This window comes from Antrostomus carolinensis, unplaced genomic scaffold (genome assembly GCF_000700745.2).
Source record: "Antrostomus carolinensis isolate BGI_N321 unplaced genomic scaffold, ASM70074v2 scaffold23160, whole genome shotgun sequence".
Classification (NCBI taxonomy): Eukaryota; Metazoa; Chordata; class Aves; order Caprimulgiformes; family Caprimulgidae; genus Antrostomus; species Antrostomus carolinensis.
Genome location: NW_010288033.1, coordinates 2100 through 22429, shown reverse-complemented (window position 1 = coordinate 22429; position 20330 = coordinate 2100). Strand labels below are relative to the sequence as shown.

The 20330-nt window shown below is 38.2% G+C and overlaps 1 protein-coding gene across 1 annotated transcript; it reads left to right on the top strand.

The window, feature by feature from the left end:
• Positions 1-4355: 4355 nt before the first annotated feature.
• LOC104522968 (polyadenylate-binding protein 1) lies at positions 4356-15177 on the top strand. The gene is made up of 14 exons (XM_010165400.1): positions 4356-4544; positions 4648-4763; positions 6590-6729; positions 8046-8140; positions 9549-9686; positions 9787-9882; positions 10335-10607; positions 10791-10884; positions 11033-11143; positions 11990-12144; positions 12597-12681; positions 12853-12983; positions 13298-13393; positions 14736-15177. Exons 1-13 carry the CDS (start codon positions 4371-4373, stop codon positions 13388-13390), a joined length of 1701 nt encoding a protein of 566 aa, XP_010163702.1. The 5' UTR covers positions 4356-4370; the 3' UTR covers positions 13391-13393; positions 14736-15177.
• The last annotated feature ends 5153 nt before the right edge of the window (positions 15178-20330 follow it).

Sequence of the window (20330 nt, the reverse complement as noted above, 5' to 3'; positions counted from 1 at the left end):
CTCCCTCAGGAACCCGAGATTGAAGGCTGGCTTGGGGAGAACATAATAGTCATTAGCACCTTTTAATAAGTACGCAGGAGCTGGGTGTGTGTGCGTGATTAAGGGGCCAAAAGGAGGAAGTGGGACGTTCCAGGATGGCTTGGTAGTTTCATGGACGTCCAGTCAAAGCACAGGCGGAAGCGAAATGCGTTAAAACACCGTGGCAAGTCTGTCAGGTGTAGGGAGGGAGTGAAATCACTTGGGCCTCCTTTGCTTGCTCTTCATGTAGCAAACTGATTCTGATCCATTTCTCTTTGCAGTAAACTCTCTGACGTTGTGTTTCCCAAGTTGTGTTTTTGTTAAACTTGCTTTACACAACGTGTTGCTGGTTGTCTAAAGTTACATCAGTAAAGAAACTTTCCATTTAGTTCTTTCTGGTCACGTTTGTGCTAATCTTGGCAAACCAGCTTGTTCATTTGGAGGTATTTTGATAAAAGAACCGAATATGAACACTTCTAAGTTTGGTGAAGTCCAATTAAAAGAAAAAAATAATTTGCCCAGCTAGAACATAGTCAATTTCAAGTACAGTTAAGTAAACAGCTTTCTATTATAATGGTCTTATTTTCAAGGGTATGAAAGTGAGAGATTTGAATTACAAACTTTTCAAGCAATTAGATTAACTGGCTTTCAAAATTGGCTTTGGTATATAGCCATTATCAGATCAGACTTTGGTGTGCCGATGATATCTGTATGTAAGTAGTAAAAGTTACTGTCTCATCTTTTTAATGGGCAGATATTTCACCTGTTATCAGCTTTCTCACTTCAGAGAGCTTTTAATTTATTCAGCTATTGTTTAGGATTTGAATGCTTGTTTTAACATACTTTGCTTTCATTTGATAAAACCCTATGGTACAGTTTACTCTCACAAAGAAAAATAAAGGGTTAGCACAGTTGAGTGCTCTGATATGATAATGTCAGGGCAGAAGTTGAAGGTGATTGAAATGCTTCTCCTCCTTATAGAATTCTGTGAGCACCGGCTTTATCATTGTCATGAGTTGAGCAACCTGTTCAACCCTGTGTTTTGTGACTTAGTTTGTCATTTGTCAAATGTGGGAACAGATACACCTTTTTCACCTGAGCGGTGCTTGCTTTCAGAGTTTGAGAATGTGCCTCATAAAAGTGCTCTTATTCCAAGTATTTTTCAGGCTTTGGGAAGCACACATTGTGGTCTACACCTAGTCTAGTTCAGATAAAAGTATTTCTCACCTGTATCAAACTTGCATCTGGCATATATCTGGAAGCACTTGTTTAAAATATGCTCAAATGATATTGTGTGTTTATACTTATGCAACATTTTTAGAATTTGATGTTCTTGGGAAATACCTAAAAAGCATTTGCTGTTTTGTTGTTTTTTTTTTTTTTAATAGATCATTCTGTCCATTTACTGAAACATTGGAACAGGAGCTCTGAGGATGAATGGTTATTCATACAGTAATACTGGTTTCACTTTGATTCCAAACTAGCTGCCTTTTCTTGGTTTAGCCTAATTCTTAGCTACATCTTGGGCTATGCTTATTAAAGAGCCAGTAACAACTAGCTCGGGTTTTGAAAATGTCTTTGAAGATGTGTTTGACTTTAGTAGCTGCCTGTAAACTAGGGATCTCAGAGCTCTTAGAGAAACTAATTAGGCCTGGTGACACATTTGTGAGGTATGCACACACTTCATAGCTGTGACTTTTCCGAATTTGAGTCATAGTCCAGAGTAAAACCCAGACAGTCTTGTTTAATCACTAAACTAGACACATTCTTGAGTAACCTAAAGCTGCACTTCTCTCTTCAGATTTTTGGAATGCTTACATTTCAGAGGCTTACTACTTCACAGCTATTGCCATGCATGTTTAGCACAGTTAAGTGCATATTCCATGTGATTTTGAAATTGTTACTAAAGCGGATATGCCGTGTGATTTTGAAATTGCTACTGGACTGTCCAGTTGCTCACAACTAAAATGAGAACTGGTGACTCATTCAATAAAAGCTCCAGCAGAATCAGCAAAAGTACAGCATGGGTAGGTGTGTCCACTTGGTAACAAGTTAACTGCTGAATGGCATTGCCTCCTGCAAATGCGACCTTTTGTGGCTGAAATATAATGGCAGGAAGCCAGTTTTACTAGTTGTGAATTTTAATGAGTAGTTTGTATGTGGTTGTAGAGGTATTCTAGTACTGTTTTAAAATCTGTTGTGGAGTGGCAGTATGGTGTTGGTTAAGCAGAAATCTTTAAATTTCTTGTGCTTCTACTCCATAGAAGAGATGAGGAGAGCTGTTGAGAGCTTCCATGCTGTCCTTGTCTTTATGGAGAAATTGCAGTGATCCAAGATCTGCACTCACTTTTAGTTGAGCGTGGTAATGTTTGTGAAGGCTAGCATGGACCCACTTGGAGTCAGATGTTTGGGAAATGTGTCCAGGAACACGCATTTTTGAGGAGTGTCAGGATTATTCTAGAAGCAATTAGCATGAATTAGAAAAAGCCTCTTTTCTAGTAAAGGAAGCCCTATTACTACTTCTGGAAATAATGAACTGTTTGTTGCTGGCACTTTCGCTGGTGCTGGCAGTAATAATTCTAATGATTTCCAGGGCAATGCTGAAGTGTTGAATGTTTCTACTGTGGCCAGTCTGATATCCACAGTTCTTATTTTTTTGGCCATCTTTTTTTTTCTTTTCCTTTTGTATTGTAAAGCCTTCCAGTGCTTTTTGTTTCTCATTACCAGTACCTAGGTTGTCTTTTCTCTCCTGCTTAATTTCTATCAAAGTTTGTGAAAGCTTTGTTAACTTATTTAAAAGACTGCCAGTGCTTATATTTTTTTGTGGCTTCAGCTTAAATCAGCTGTTGACTTTCTACTATCATGTGACTATAATAGTATCAATAGATTTTTTTTTTTTTAATAAGAAAGTATTCGATGTCTGTCTTGTTAAGTTCTACAGATATCTTTCAGGGGATATAATCTGCAAATTCACTTTGAATCTGAAAACACGTCAAGAAAGGACATAAAATGTAGTGTACCAGCTGAACTGGAGGCTGGTTGTAAATTTTGTTTGGCCATGGTATCCAATGATAGTTAAAGATAAAAGCAGCACTTAACAAAAATGTAAAATAAGGATTTTCACAGTGTGATAAGTCCTTGATCCTTTTCCTAAGAAAACCAATTAACTGACTTGGTTACTGTTTTTAAACTCAAACTAAACTGATGTCAGTCTTGTTATCACATTCCTCTGTCAAGTGCAAATTGCAGTGAAGTGAGTTAGTCCTGATGGCTGTGACTTCAGGTATTTATTGGGACTTTTTTCAGTGTTCTTCCAGATGTACAGGGACACCAATGAAAAGGAGCTAATGTAAGAGATCATAAAATATGTCTGCCATGCTGGAGAACTATTGCTCTTTCTTGCTTAAGTACCTCGTTGACTTAACACATCAGTCATGTCTTGCTGCTTTGAAGGGACGTACGAAAACTGAATGAGTCTTGATACTTCCCTGTCTAAATATACTGAGATCTTAATTCAGGCTTTGAAAAGGTAGTTATGGAGCTCTACTGGAAAAACTGCTTCACTGAAGTAACAAAACCTGGTTCACGTTACTTTGTTTTGCTGTTTTAATGCTTGCTCCTTCATTGAGCTTGTATGTATTTCATCACGAGCTTTTAATATACATATAATTTCACATTTTTAAAATTGCTGGTTTTAAATCTCTTTGAACTGTCCCTTGCCAAGAAGTCTGTCACAGATATTTTTTTGTCACTAAGGAAGGAGTTGTCTGGAATAGCTGCCTGAACCAGGCTTGAACTCCACCTAGCAAAGGAATTGTGTCAGTTTAGGGGTATTGGCAGTTTTGGAGTTCCTATGTAATGTTTGCAAAAGGCCTCATATAGGCCCAGCTGTACCCCTAAAAAATCCTATAAGCATTTTTATTGTTACAAGGTACATCTATGTGATGTAGGAGTGTCCATCTGATTTTCACAAATGTTAAGAGTTTTCCTTCTCTGGAGTAGGACGTAATTGCCATCACTTGATACATCTTCTCCTGTTATGGTACCATCTTTTCATAGTGGGATCCAATCCTTTAGGGTACTGGGATTTCTACAGCTTGTTCAGCTGACTTTTGCTCTTCCCTTTCTTCTAAGTGAGCTTTTGCTGAGGAGTTTTTGCCCGTTTTTACTTGCATAAAACAGTGGGGTTTATTTATATTGGATGTTTGGGTTTCTGTGTTGCTGGACTTAAAGTAGTAAAAATTTTATGAAGAATTGTATTTAAATTATGTTTGTGTGCTTTTTATTAAGATAACTTTAGTTTTTCCTACTAATTCTGTCATGGTTTTCTAGCTGAACGAGCTTTGGATACCATGAACTTTGACGTCATTAAAGGCAAACCAGTGCGCATCATGTGGTCTCAGCGCGATCCGTCTCTACGCAAAAGTGGTGTGGGAAACATCTTCATCAAAAATTTGGACAAATCAATTGATAACAAAGCTTTGTATGACACATTTTCTGCTTTTGGAAACATCCTGTCTTGTAAGGTTAGTGGAAAATTATTAGTGTGTTTAATGGTTTGACACAAAACCCCCTCAATTTACACTGGAAACATTCCATGGGTATTACAACAAGCTTTTTCTTTGATAGGTGGTATGTGATGAAAATGGATCCAAGGGTTACGGATTTGTACATTTTGAGACACAAGAAGCTGCAGAAAGAGCTATTGAAAAAATGAATGGTATGCTGCTTAATGACCGCAAAGTGTAAGTACATAAATACGTAGTTGGGGATCAACAGGCTGAAATTTATTTTATAGTGGATGGATATTTAAAGCTTACCTAGAAAAGGTAGGTTGTTCTAAACATTTATAATTTTAAAGAAGTTTAGTGCTAGGAATACTGTGAATTGTATCACCTGCCTATTCTCAAGGTAGAAAAAGTTCAGAAAATGTTAATATTAGACTGCAGGGGGGAAAAAATGTTGTATTAGTTGTCTTACAAGTCAGTGCTGTAATGAGGGTGCGGGAACTTCTCTAATTTTCTGATCTTACTGGTCTGAAATAAAACACAATCCATCAGATATTCCAAATAATACTTCCTTTATAAGAGTTGAGATAATTACGTTACCCATTTTTGGATGAAACTTCAAACTCTATATAGAGTTACTCAGATGTCTGTTAATAGGCATATCTAGGAAATAGTAGAAAAGAAAACTTACAGAAACCTGATGTGCTATCACTGTTCTTATACTGTAGGGGGAAAAAAGGCTATTTGGTGACTTGGTTAGTGATACCTGGGCTTGAGGGGGAGTGGGCCCAGTGTGCCCACAGCTATGCCTGAGGGGTTGTCATGCTGTTTGGTATAGTTGCAAAAGAATAGCTCTGTAAATACTTGAGAGGGTTTGGAAAAAGGGTAACAGAAATCAGTGCCAGCTTGCCATTGTGGATTACTTTACACACAGAGAGGGATGGATCAAGCCACATACAGGGAGAACATATATTTTGAAACTTTTCCTGCTTATTCTGCACTTGACTGGCATACTGTGGATGTTTTTACTCAGCTTCCGTCTTTATATGACCTTTTTAAATTAGTAAAAAAAGGTCAGCATGTAGTTGTAAAAGTACATGATTTACATAAACTTTGTTTGGTAAAATACATCATGAGAGTTAATTTTGGTTTGAATTTCTATTCAGGCTAGCCTTTTAAAAGTGAATTTAAAGTACGTCACTCACTATAAAAATCTGCTGAACACATTGCACTCATTGTTGCCATCCTTGCTTACTGTAAATCTAGTGAAGTTTAAGATTTAAGAAAATGTCAAGTTACTGGATGCTAATTTATTGGATTTGTTAGATTTGGAACTGTAAAGTTGGACAGTACAATACAATTTGAGAGCAAAATACTGCAATCAGAAATCAGTGTTGGCCACGTAACTTCTGTATTAGAGCAGTTCCTTGGATCGCAAGGTGTTGTGTTCAGCTTCTGTTCTTTCTCTGGCGGTATGAAGTGACTCAGCCAATTTGCAGTGTTATTTCACTAAAGAGCATGCTCAACTATTTATTTCTCTGTAACTATTTATACTGCCCCCCCCTGAAAAAAAACAAAAACACACACAACAAAACAAACAAAAGTCTTACTTTGATGTAGCCTGGAAAGATGTGTCAGGGAGGGAGTAGGGGAGCTCAGTTAACTATCCCTTGCTTAAAAGCTGCATTTGAGAACGGTAACTGCTTTAAGGCTACCAAGTTTTTAGTACAGCAGAGGGATTATGCTGATACCTAGAATTTCTGTTTGGCCACTTTACTTAGTCTTCTTTTGCATTGTCCAGCTCCTGTTGTCAGAGGCTGTTTTATAGGAATGAACAGTCTCGCCAATGGCTTGGAAGCATTTTTATGTTAGTAACTGTGGTCAACACACTGACACAGCAAAGCATAGTGAAATTGTTCATAAGTATTTTATCTAAAGAATTCCATGCCTATAATGAAAAATTAGATGGTGAAGAATAAAATATGATGCAAGAGGATTAAAGTAGAATTTTAAACTTTGACAGACTTGCTTTAATCTACACTGTTCTGTTCTCTTGAAACTAGGTTTGTTGGAAGGTTTAAATCCCGCAAAGAACGTGAGGCCGAGCTCGGAGCCAGAGCAAAGGAGTTCACCAATGTTTACATCAAGAATTTTGGAGAAGACATGGATGATGAGAGACTTAAGGAACTCTTTGGCAAGTTTGGTAATGTCTTAAACTTTATATAAACATGAGTGAACTTCAGCTTACTTCTTATCTGTATGGTGCCTTATAACAGAAGGAATCAGCTGGTTGGTTGATGTTGATTTAAAAAAATTTTAAAACAGTTACTGAAAAGTTTCAGATTCAAGTGTAGTAATATCCACTGCAGAATTTTAAATAGCCAGAATAGCATAAATATACTTCTGCCATCAGAATTGTTTCTGATAGTCTGAAAATAGTGTGTCCTAAATAGTCTTTTGAATGGGTTTTGCAAATTTTTTAAAGTTGCAAACAGAAGTGTTTTCTGGTTTAGTACAGATTGACGTTACGAATTCACTAAAGGATACGTGACAAATAAGTTTACTTTGCTTTCATTGATCTGCAGACTTACCTTTACTCAGAGTATCTCTGCTTTCATTATTCAGTTGCATTGTGGTGGCTGACCTAATATGAAATGATAAGGAACTTTTCCATTGGCAAGCCATTTGGTTCTGTCTTGATCCTTGGTTATGCGTGGGGCAAAATTATGGCAGGCATATGATGGTGGTCTAGTAATATATATGATGTGTCACCTTCGAAATAGGAAATGGCAAAGTCCTTAATTCAGTTACAGATTCTTATAGTGGTTTATAGGGCACATCTATTTTATTTTCAGCCTCAGCTTTTTTTTTTGTATTTTTTTTCCTTCACACTTTTGCTGTTCTCCAGTGGAGATCATATAGAGCAAGACAAAGCCTTGTACATGAGATATTCTGTACCAGCCCTAAGCAGCATTTACAGGAAATTCCTTTCCACTATTGAAGTATCTGTGGTTGAAACGGCAGCAAATTTAGCTGATAATACCTGTCTCAATTGAGTTTGTGAACTGCAATTTTTCAAAGGCTGGGAATTGCTGAACTAGGTTGGCCTTTCACCGGGAGAAATGGTGAAGCATATACCTAACAGAAAGGCCTCCTCTCTGGCTCTCAGTACCTGTTTCAAAGGACAGAAGCACTAATGCTTTTTAAGTGTCCTGATTTAAAATGAGAAAAACAGTTTCATTCACTGTGAGGTGAAATTCCTACCCCATTTTGGTTGAAAATACAGTAGGAAAGAAATTCAACGTGGCAGACTTCAGCCATAATGACTGAAGTTCAGCATCGGGGCAAATTAGCACTTCTATATAAATGAATGATGCTTACTAGATACTATTATTGGTGCAGGAGTCCTTTGAAATACAAGTGAAACAAACTAAATGTTAAGAATTCTAAACAGGATGTTCAAAATATGAAGATAATACACTCTGTATATGAAGCATAAGTATTTCTTTCTCTTTTTAGGTCCTGCCCTAAGTGTGAAAGTTATGACTGATGAGAGTGGAAAATCCAAAGGCTTTGGCTTCGTTAGTTTTGAAAGACATGAAGATGCCCAAAAAGTAAGCTTTTGGACTTCATTTTAGGAATTCTATAACTGAGACCCAAATAATATCTTTCATCTACTGATTTCAAGTCTTGTGAATTCATTAAGCGTTTTTAATTGATCAAGGACACTGCAAAAACAAGTGCCTGCTTCCTAAATGACTTAGCATAGTTTTCTGTCATTTAGAATGCTTTCTTCTGAGCAAATGTCGGTTGATCTGAGGAGCATCTCTGTGAAACCCAGATGAATCACTGGATCTAATTTGGTTGCACAAAACATTTGTGCAAGGCCAAAAGTATTGTGTTTTCAAACTTCAGCACTGCAAAGTCAGCAGGAAAACTGTTAGTTTTACGGAGCATGTTTGGCAGAGCTGTGACAAAATAGTCATAGAGCTCTATGCTGTTGCTTTTACTCCAAAGAGTAATTTTGGAAGAAGGGTCCTTTTAATTCATGTGTATAACATGCTTTTATGCTGCATAACTTCATTCTCTGTCAGCTGGTTGCTCTGATGTGTCAGTTGACTGTGGCAGTAGGGACATGGCATCAGGAGAAAAACTCAGCACAGAACAAATCAGGGCAACAAACGAAGTTGCTTTTCAAAAGGCATTTTGGTGATTTGTCAGTACTGCAAGTGTACAAGCAAGAGATTAGAAAAAATCCTGTCTGTCTTGCATCTACATTGTTCAGTCTTGCATACATTCATTGATGAATTGTTTCTCTTACAGTAGTCAGAATCACGTGTTGGGTGTTTTAAATAACATAAAATTCCAATATCTCAGTAAATATAAGTGCTTGATGGCTTAGATCATGAAGGTAATAAAAATAAACTGGTGACTTCGGGTTTTAAATTAATTGAGTAAGTCTGTGCCAGATTTTTCACCTCTTAATAGTTGTAACTCAAAACAACATGAAGGAAACAAGTTCATATTTTCATACTCTTTAATGGAAGATAAAATTTTTTTTAAAAAGCCATACTTGCCAGCTGTAGCTTAACATATAGTATAAGAAAATCTGATAGATACTACAGTTTCAGATGTTACTTTTAAAAACAGAAGTCAGGTGTGTAAATTAGAACTTTTCAAATTAATTTGCTTTCTTTTCTCTGCCTTTAGCAAGATAAAGCCGAAGAAATAATTCTTCGTTATATGACTTGATTTTTTTTTTTCAACTTCAAATGAGGGAATTTTTTTGCATCCCTTGTGACTTTTCTTTAACTGACCAGAAGCACACTCAAAAAGCAATTTCCATTTTACTTTAAGCAGAGAAGTCTTGGGGTATTTTGTTTCAGCTAGTTATATTTTAAATTAATGGGCTCTTTTTTTGTAAACCTTATGTAACTTTTTTATATGTGAATTATGGTTTTCTTGTATGCCTGAAAAACACTGGACTACAAAGCACTGCTAACCTCTTGTTTGTTAATGAAGGCTGTAGACGAGATGAATGGAAAAGAGCTCAATGGGAAACAAATCTATGTTGGCCGGGCTCAGAAAAAGGTGGAAAGACAGACGGAGCTGAAGCGCAAGTTTGAACAAATGAAGCAGGACAGGATCACCAGATACCAGGTTCAGTTTTAATTCAAGAGGACTAACTTCGTGATGTTTTTAGATTTACACAGTCCATTTGCTTTCAGAAATAACTTGCTTTTTTTTTTTTTTTTTTTAGGGTGTAAATCTTTACGTGAAAAATCTTGATGATGGGATTGATGATGAGCGTCTTCGAAAAGAATTCTCCCCATTTGGTACAATCACTAGTGCAAAGGTAAAGTTTATAGATTGTGCTTGTTGTTTCTCTGAAAATGAACTGATCCTTCACCAAGGAAGGGTGATTTATTTCATCAACTAACAGATGTGACCCAGTCACTTATAATTGTGACTGTATACTTTATACGTGATCATCTGCTTTCTAGGTTATTGTACATCTCAGGTTAAACACAGTTGATCATACTTTCTTGAAATAAACTGGTACTAATGTGAGGAAAAATTACATCTTTTCAGTGCAATAATGTGCTCATTATTACTGCACTGAGATTTTAATCTATGTTCAGTAAACAGTTAGCTATTAATTAAGCAGTTATATTCCCTTTTATAAATCAGTGCAGTAAACTAAATCTGTGGTCTCACTTCTAGTAAGCTGAAAAAAGAAACTCATGCAAATTGAGTAGGGATGGATACAACATTCTCTTGCTTTAAAAGTAAATTTTGTACTGACAGGTCATGATGGAAGGTGGCCGCAGCAAAGGATTTGGATTTGTGTGCTTTTCATCGCCAGAAGAAGCGACCAAAGCTGTCACAGAAATGAACGGTAGAATTGTGGCTACTAAACCATTATATGTAGCTCTAGCCCAGCGTAAAGAAGAGCGCCAAGCTCATCTCACCAACCAGTATATGCAGAGAATGGCAAGTGTAAGAGCAGTACCTAATCCTGTCATCAACCCTTACCAACCAGCACCTCCTTCAGGTTACTTCATGGCAGCTATCCCACAGGTATGTGTAGATATGAGTAGCTGAATGTTTTGTACTGTGTATCAAATCTGTTTAGGTTTAACAGTAAATATAACTGTTAGCATGTGTAATTTCAGCATTCCGATTTCATAGCAGGAAGGTAATGGACTGTTCAGCACGGCCTTCAAAGATAACAAAGTTACACAATGTTTTTATATTTGACAGACTCAGAACCGTGCTGCATACTATCCTGCTAATCAACTTGCTCAACTTGCTAGACCTAGTCCTCGCTGGACTGCTCAGGGTGCCAGACCTCATCGTAAGTCACTTCTTTACCTCTTTTCAGTGATTGCAGTAAACTCCATACTATCAGTCTTCTCTTTGTCATGGTAGTGGTATTGCTTCTGAACTCTTCTCACCATTCAGTGTTTCAGCATGTAACTTGATATATTTTCTCTAAAACATAGCTTTCCAAAACATGCCTGGTGCTATCCGCCCAGCAGCACCCAGACCACCATTTAGTACCATGAGACCAGCTTCTTCACAAGTTCCACGAGTCATGTCAACACAACGTGTTGGTGAGTTTCTTGTTTAATTTAGCTGATTCAGAATGACCTCTGTAAAGCATTTGTAAGTTCAAAATCACATGAGGTAACACTTACCTCCTTTTCTGGCTCTTACTATATGAGTAAGCTAGTATCACCTAGTAGTTACTTTAAATACTGTCCCAGCAAAGAGTCCTGCTCTGCTGTGGTCCCATTTCTTTAGCATGAAGCATTTCTTCTTTTAGCGTGCGTTTTAATAGTACGGTGTGACAGCTTCTGCCACTTCTAAACGTTGTTGTGGCAATTGTAATAATAGGTTACATGTAGAAATACTGAGATGATAGAATTTTAGCTCTTACTATTTTGTCATAGAATACTGTGAGCCAGTGCTATGTATACAGAATCTGCACATCACTGAATGAACCAGAACCGATTGTAATGGAAACTTAATTCTTTCTGAATGTATTAAGCAGTAATATGTTTTAGCTACCTACTTTATGAAAGTATCTTTTTTTTAGGATGACTATCGATGTGTAATGTGCTCAGGAAATCAAGTGTCTCTTGAGATTAGAATGCAATTAAATTTATACTCAACCAAAGTAAATGTTTTCTCATAGATCTTTTTTTCAATAGCATGTAAGAAAAGCAATTCATTAGTGGAATAGAAATTAACATCCAGTAAACTTTGAGCTTTGAATCTTCAGATATGAGCAGTGATGGTGACAGTTAAAAATACTACTGAGATTAATCTATAATACTAAGTACCTAAATTAGGTTTTCAGTTTGGGCTGGTTTGCTGTTTTTAATTTGTACAGGCTAAATAAAAATGTAGCCCAAATAAAAAAATTATTCACATATGGAATTACATTATTTTTTCAGCTAATACATCAACACAAACAATGGGCCCACGTCCCGCAGCAGCAGCTACTGCAGCTACTCCTGCTGTACGCACAGTACCACAATATAAATACGCTGCAGGTGTTCGTAATCCTCAACAGCATCTTAATACACAGCCACAGGTTGCTATGCAGCAGGTATGTAATTTTAGGAACTGGTCCATGCTTCTGCTGGTGTTTTTTGCAGAGGAGGGTGGCAGGGAGGCACTTATGATAGAGAGTTGTCTTTGTTATTCTAGAATTGAGGCTCTGCATTATGGCAGCAGAATTACAGCATTGGTGTTTTAAGTATATTTCAAGTTCACCTGGGACAGGATGTGATCCTGTGTTATTTCATATTTTCCAGTTGCTTGATACCTTAGCCTGAATTCTTCTTGTGTTTGCCCCACAGTGGAGTGGTTGATACTAATCTCCAGCATCACTCAGCACTAACCAACACTATTTGATTAAATTGACTTAGTTGTGATTTCTTCTGCGTTTCTGACAGCCTAGGCATTGTTTATGCTGAGTTGTGGAACGGTGGATATTTGAAGCTGCACCTAATTAGGAACTAGAAATTAATCTTGAAATGGTGTTGATTTAATTTGCAGCCTGCTGTCCATGTGCAAGGTCAGGAACCCTTGACTGCTTCCATGTTGGCTTCTGCCCCTCCACAAGAACAAAAGCAGATGCTAGGTATGTACATGATACCTTTCTCTAAGCCTTGTAGCAGAAGGACAGTCAAAGTACTCTTTTATCTATCTTAAAATGCAGAATAAATGGTTTTAGCAGTAGAACAAGGGATTTGTTTCCCTTAAATCTAGGCTGTTGTCAGATGAAAGCTCTGATTAACTTTGTTTTCTCTAGGTGAACGTCTCTTTCCTCTTATTCAAAGCATGCACCCTACTCTGGCGGGTAAGATCACTGGTATGTTGTTGGAGATTGACAACTCTGAACTCCTCCACATGCTCGAGTCTCCTGAGTCTCTTCGTTCGAAGGTGGGTGGACTTTTGCATTCCACTAGTTTTGTCAGCAGTTAAGTCTGCACTGATTTAACAGGTGTTTATGCTGGCACAGTGGAGTAGCAGCAGTGCAACGGTGGCCCACGGTGAGAAGTTAGAATATCCTCTTTCAGAGGGTGGCAGTGACTTAATTAGCAGGAACTGAATGTTACTGCTAGTGTAATCTCTTGTGATGGTGTCCTTTTCTTTTTAACAATGCTGGCATTGTTTGTATGTATAATCTGAACTTTTTCATTAACTTAAATATACAGAAATTACTAAGATATTAATTTTTCTTTTTTACTTAACAGGTTGATGAAGCTGTAGCCGTACTACAAGCCCACCAAGCTAAAGAGGCTGCTCAAAAGGCAGTTAATAATCCCACTGGGGTTCCAAGTGTTTAATAAGTAAGTTTTCTGAGCACTGTAGTTTGATAGGTTGACTGGGGCAATAGTCTTTAGTCCATGCCCTTACAAGCAGCATGATTCCATGCTGTATGTCATTTGCAGCCACAGAAGGTAGCAGCTATGATCACAGTTGTAAACAAATTTTGTGCTCAGTCCTGTTGTCCAGTTCTGTAGGTCTTGGTTAGCAAATGCTCCTGACATTGTCTTGTGTATTTAGCTGGAATTAAATCATTGTTTATAACAGCGTATTTAGCTGGAATTAGTTGCAGGCATGTGTGCAAAAATGGGCAGTTCTGTCAAATGCTGCTATTCATACTGTTGTTCAAGAGGAACTTGTGGAATTGAAGTAAGCTTAAAATGATACTCCAACCCTGGTTTTCCTTAGAAATGAAATAGCTTATTTATACTATAATTTGTATATACTTGCCAAAATCTAAAATCATACAGTAATTAAAATCTAAACTCCCTATTGTCTTGACTTCACATTTTGTTGAATTTAACTTCAATGTCAGTTAAAATACCACTTTTCTTTATTGCCTTCTGTGGGGCAGAAGTATCTTAATTTCACAGGAGAGGAAAAGGCAAAAAGTGGTATCTTGATAATTTTGAAAGGGGAAAATGTTGTGGATTGAGAATGATACAGGAGTCTATTCTGTACTCAGTCCAGTTAGGTTTTCCCTATCTATGAACTTACGTTCCACATTTATAGGTGTCAGCTGAAGATGCCTGCTTTACCATTTGATCACTTAAAATTTTCTTCTTTTTTTTCTTGGTCTTTTAGTTTCTGCAGCTTTCCTTTTGGAGGCAGAATCTGAGTCATGTTTTTTCCTCACTTGTATCTTTTTCCATATTTTTTTTTTCACTAGTGACACTTTCACACTGGAGATAAACAAGTACTTTATTAAGTTGTCTGTCCTAAACTAAGATGCCCAGACTTTGAGACCATGATGTTTTAGTAACTGGAAATTGAAAATACTGCTAGATTAGTTATTTGATGAGCCTTAGTATGCTGGCCTTAAGAGTAGAGGTGACCTGCAGTCAAGTTAGAGTAAAAAAGTATTGTGTGTGGCCATTGTCCAAGGCCATGCTGTGCAGAGTACTCTTCAGTTCTACATTCAGTTTTGTCTTGCTAAGTCAGACTTGTCACAGACTTGGGATACTTTACTTGCATGTCTCTAAAAAGTGGGCAATATCTCTGATAACACGGCTTGCAAAGAGCTTTGGTATGATTGGTGCCATGAAAGTCCAAAGTACTGTTAGGCTTACAGTTGCAGAAAGCATGTCAGAAAACAGAAGGTGCTGCTTTGATTTTAAAACCTAACAACATTGTTTTTGTTTGCAGAAAGATCCGGGACTACAATCTAGAACTTCGCTTCACCGAAGAAAAAAAAATTTAAACATGGAAAAACTATTAAATATTGAGAAAAACATTGCAAAATATAAAATAAATAAAAAAAGGAAAGGAAACTTTGAAGCTTATGTACAGAGCAACGCCGGGGCTAGCAAAACGAATGCTAGTCCTAGATTACTTATTGATTTAAAATCTAAAAAAAAATAGTAAAATTAAAAAATACAAATTAATGTTTTATAAACCCGGGGGAAAAGAATTTTCAGCACAGTACAAAAATTTAAAGCATTCCTTTCTTTAATTTTGTAATTCTTTACTGTGGAAAAGCTCAGAATATCACCACTGTTTTAGTTGACAGTGAGAATTGATAGCTGAGCAAAGAAACATAATTTGGATTATAAAATTCTTGGTTTAATAAAAATTCCTTAAACACTGACTTACTTGTAATGGTTTCTTTTGTACAGTGTGCTTCTGATAAGGTCATTCAGAATGTGAAGTTAGAATCCCACTCTATAGTATGTTTCCAGAGAAGATGAGCTTACATTTAGCCACCTGTTACTGATAATATAAACTTGGGCACTAAAACAAATGAAAAGAGCAGCTCGACCCATATCTGGGTTTAAAAATACTTAATAGCATGATGTCTGAGCTCTTGTCATTGTCTAATTAGAAACAGGCCTTTAAATGCCCTACCTTGAGATAATCAGGAAGAGATGTTACTATAAGAGGCCTGTGTTGGAATTGTGTAACATACCAACTGGTGTTCCCATGTCACCACCTGCCCCTGGTGTTGGTTCTCACAGGTTTTGGTGTAAGGAACAGTCTCTACGCAGGTCTCGGGCTGGGTCTTTAGATGGCTGTTGATCCTTGAGTTGGAGGCAGAGTAGTAGGGATAGAGGTGAGCGAGCAAGGATTGTCTGCAATAGGCACTGTTGCCAAATTCCATTATTGTGACTGTATGAACACAAGGCATTCCTAGAACAAACCAGGTGAGGCTTCAGGTGGAAATGTACTTGAAAATTGAATGCATAGTAACCAAAAGATCATGCTTTTTACACAGTAAAAATCCTTCTGTGCACAGGACTACTTAATCCTGAGTTGGATATTTCTAATGCTGTGCTCCCTGACAAGTTAATGGCTACCATTAGCTTTTTTTTTTTCCTCTGTTAGTAAAAGACCAATTGGTTTAATTTTAGTTTTGCTACATTTTGAGGTTTTTAATATACTGAACAAATCCTTCTTGTCAGAGGCAACTTTGAAAGTCTCGGCTAGCTCTTTGGTAACTAAAATATTATTACTGGAAAATAATACATTTAGGGTGCTTTAAATCAGCAGGTTCGGAAACTGAGAAATTGATCTGAAATTGAATGCTGTTCCTTGTTACTTAATATTCACTATAAAGATCTTTTCAGTCACTTCCAGTTCTGTTGTGTCACAGAGCTCTGCACACAGGGGGCTTATGCAAAACTTGTCGGGTTTTTTGTCAGATTTGTGAATGGTGAAATAATTCTTGCAGTCTTACTGGCTCCAGGAACCTGCTGCTTCTTGCAAAAGGTGACCTTCCCGGTTCATCTTTATATTTGATTGTCATTTAAAAAATAGAATGGGGGGAGGGGGAGGCTTTTTAAAATAAATTGCTGCTTGATCTAAATCTGATCTAGTGTGCAATACCATAGAAATAATCCTGTCTTCACTTGGGACTGATAGGACCTTCAGTCAGCTTGTTTGTTAGTCACAACAAAAGAGCATCCAAGCAAATGACTGATGGCAGCAAAAGTGAGAAGAGCCAACACTAGCATGAGCTGTTTAATTTGCTACAGGATGTTACTGAGTTTGAGAGTTTTGCGGGATTAAATCTGTTGAATGCATAATCAGGGGAGAGTAACAAGAGCTGCTGTCCTAAAACAAACTTGTTTTGTGCAAGTTAGATACATTAAAGTTGTCCATCTACAGATGGGTTATCCAATAGTGGCTGCTTTTTCCTCCCCTTCCTTTGCGGGAGTACTTCCTGCAGTGTAGCAGAATGAGAGGCCTTTTGTACCCAGTTTAGCCCACAATTGGATCTGTAAACTGCTTAATCAAAATTGATAATGCAGGGGGAGAAAGGAAGCAGTGAAGGTGGCGTGTCTTCCTTCTACAGAGGAGAGAAAAACCTGGCAGGCTGCGATGGGGAAAGGAACCAAGATCTGTTAGTCATGGAGGACGGCATGACCCTTAGCCACTGCGATCCACTGGGCTCCAGTTGCTGTATCTGAAGGTTCAGCTTCCAGGGAGTCACAGGGAGGGGTTAGTGAGTTCTTTCTGGAAGATGTTCTGCAATCTGTGTTGTATGGGGGAATGCTGGTGTGCTCTGGACCTATTGTTGCAGTCTTAAAGTCCTCAGTGTGCTTTCTGAAGTCTCCAAAAAGAAAATTCAAGTGTGCCCTTATTTTTCCCCTTGTGCAAAGATCTTCAGACTGGATTTTGTTAAATGAATTTCAGAAATCAGCCTAGCATAGAGAGGTGAAATTGGTTTGGCATCAATGAATCCTATTTAAAATTCCTCACTTCACCATAAAAGAATTAGGTTAAGCTTGTACAGTTCTTCTGTTCAGTCCTGTCCTGTTGGAGGCAGACTGGGTTAGCCTTTAATTTGCAATCTGGCTCAAGAGTATGACTACAATTAAGAGTTATTTTTAATTGGATGGTAAATCCTACAAAGGAGGCGATTCAGACAAGATATGTACATAATAAGAGGTTGAATGTACAACCTTAATTTTATGTAATGTCAGCTATAAAAACATAAAAGCTTTGGAGACAGTTTCAAAGACCTAAAAATATTTAGCACCATAATAAAAATGTTGAAGAATCAGATTATGTTAAAGGTTCAATGAGAGGTGTAAATGATGATATGAAGATGTTTTTGCAGGAGTTTCAGGGCCCTAGCAGGAAAGTAAAAGCTCACCTCACTTTGCTTGTTTCCCCAGATAAGAGGTAATGTGTCTTTGGTGTGTCTGCTGGAGTTAAACTGAACTAAATTTTATGTTTTGGAAGAATATGCAAGCTATTTAACCTCTTGCATATGGGGAAACTGAAAAAGGAGGAAAAGAGGGGTTCTTCCAGCTTTGTACAAGGCTTTTGTGGGTGTGTCAAGTGCTGGCATCCGTAGGGGCCTGAAATACAAGGTAACTTTTGTGATGGAAGGGAACAGTGAGGCAATTCTGCTGAGCTGACTGAGATGGCTTAAGAAAACAAAACTCTGGCTTGGCTGGGTTTATTTCTTCCTACTCTTGATTACGTGGTAATTCCCCATTGTATGCCACAGATGCCTATTTAATCAATGTCTTTTTTTTTTTTTTAATTAATACATATTTTTTTAATCTTAGAGATAGTGAACAGTGTGTTGTTAGTGCCTTTATCAATGTATCTTTAGAGTGCTGTACTAGAGTACTGTAAAACAATGCACCACACAGGAAAATCAATTTATTCAGTAGCAGTAGAGCATTGTTCCCTTGGGTTAACAGGCAGCCTAACTAGCAGTCGCTTGCTTCTGCCACACATTCCCTCTAGCACATGTCAGAGGCTTACGCTGATCCTCTACCACCCTGCAGCCACCCAGTGCTAAGCTGATTTTGCTGGATCCTCTGGTATTTCATTCCTTCAGTCCTCTCCATCTTCCATTCTAACCACAGCAAACGCTTCAGCATTTACCAGCAGCCGACAGCCTGCTCCTGAACTGAACGGCGATTTGAGTGAATGAACAGTACTGTATTCACCATCCGCTTTCCCAAAGAGAACGTGGCTTTATGGGCAACAAAATCGAAGGTTTGGTGCAGAAGTGATCTGGATTGTATGCATTCTCTTTGCTGCTCTGCAGAAGTCCAGGAAGTTTTGATTTCATATGGTCCTGGGGGAGGAGGGGACAAGGTGGTAGAAATAAAGATGTTCCCGAGTGAGGCAATGTCTTTACAGTTGCCAGTTTACACTAATTAGGTGTCTACCTTTGAATAAATGGTATCTTCAGTCCTTGCACCTAAATACATTTCCATCTCAGGATTGTTAGTGATTGCTATGGACAACTGGGTGTTTAAAGACAGACACCATTTTAGATTAGGATTCTTGACAAAAAGGTTTTCTGAATTCTGTATCTAATAGACCTATTACCCCCAACAAACTCCCCAAAACCAAGATTTGTATTTATTCTCAATATGTCCAGGAGTTGTCCAAACTGACATACTAGAGAGCCACAGTCTTGTCCTTGGGACCACAGTTCACTAGGCTTTCATAATTACACACTTGAGGTATGTGGCAAAGCAGTTCTGGCCATCCTACTTGGGATTAAGTAGAAAGCTCCATTTCTAGGATTGATCCTTCCATTGGAGTTGCTCCCTGAACACAAGCAACATTTTCACTCCCTGCTGGAGTAGTTTAAACTACCAGTGAATTCTTCATAGCTTCCCTTGTACGAGTTGTCCCTGAGAGGCGATTTGAGGTTAGAAATGCCTCCCGAGTAAATCCAGCACAGGCCTGGATTTACTGGAATCGGAGGCTACTCTCAAAAAGTCTCAGTTCCTCTCTCAGATTCCTTTTTACAATGTGCATGAGTGGGTACTTTGAATTAAACTGCCCTGTTTCCCTTGCCTCCTTCCCATTTTCCCTTTGATCAACTTAGTCCTTCCCTTACAAAGAGAAACACCACATCTTATGTCCCGTTACATCAATTAGCTGCCTCATCAACATCATGGCAAGTGGTACTAAGAGCCCCACACCGCCTTTGCAATCAAAAGCCATAGGAAGGCTACAGAGTCTGGCTGGGAAATGCTTCAGGTCTCCTCTTTCAAAGGCAGCATGCCAATTTGAAGAGGATCTTCAGCTCAACCGCTAGCAAAGGAGGGGAGGGTGGGACCTACCTTGTCTCATGTGAAGACTTTAAACCTGGGGAATCCTTATATGCTCTACTCCCACCAGCTGACAATTTGCATTTGGGATTCTGTCTCTTCTGAGCTGCAGGTCAGCATCTCACTCATTTCCTCCCCACTTCACAGGTTTTTCCTCAACTGACAAGCCAGGAGGAGCACACATAAAAAACCAAGATATGATTTCTCAGGAAAGCAGGCAGAGATTTCAGCACACCAGCAGCCCGTCTGCTGTTCTTTAGGCAACTCTACCTCTGCGAAGGAAAGCTTTTGGTCCCTCTTACCTTCTGTAGGATGTGGTCAGTAATGATGGATCACAGCTGTATTCAAATGAAAACACAGCTGGCAGGGTTACAAATCCTTAGGAGGTGGCATTTGAAGTGAATATAAATTTGAAACATATGTTTTCAGCTGCACTAAGCCCACAAGGTGCGCATGTAGTTGGAGCTCCCTTTGAAGGACTTGGGCAACAGGAACAAAGGAAAGAATATTTGCAAAAAATAATTTGAAACTTTTCTTAGATTTCCACTTAAACTTCAGAAGAAACTTCTTTACAGTGAGGGTGACGGAGCACTGGAACATGCTGCCCAGGGAGGTTGTGGAGTCTCCTTCTCTGGAGACATTCAAAACCCGCCTGGATGCCTTTCTATGTGATCTCATTTAGGTTCCTGCTCCGGCAGGGGGATTGGACTAG

Excerpts from the sequence above, each read along its gene's own strand:
- LOC104522968 (XM_010165400.1), top strand. The coding sequence starts at position 4,371 with ATGAACTTTGACGTCATTAAAGGCAAACCAGTGCGCATCATGTGGTCT. Across the intron at positions 10,608-10,790 it reads TCATGGCAGCTATCCCACAG|ACTCAGAACCGTGCTGCATA; the intron begins GTATGTGTAGAT and ends TATATTTGACAG. Across the intron at positions 10,885-11,032 it reads TCAGGGTGCCAGACCTCATC|CTTTCCAAAACATGCCTGGT; the intron begins GTAAGTCACTTC and ends TCTAAAACATAG.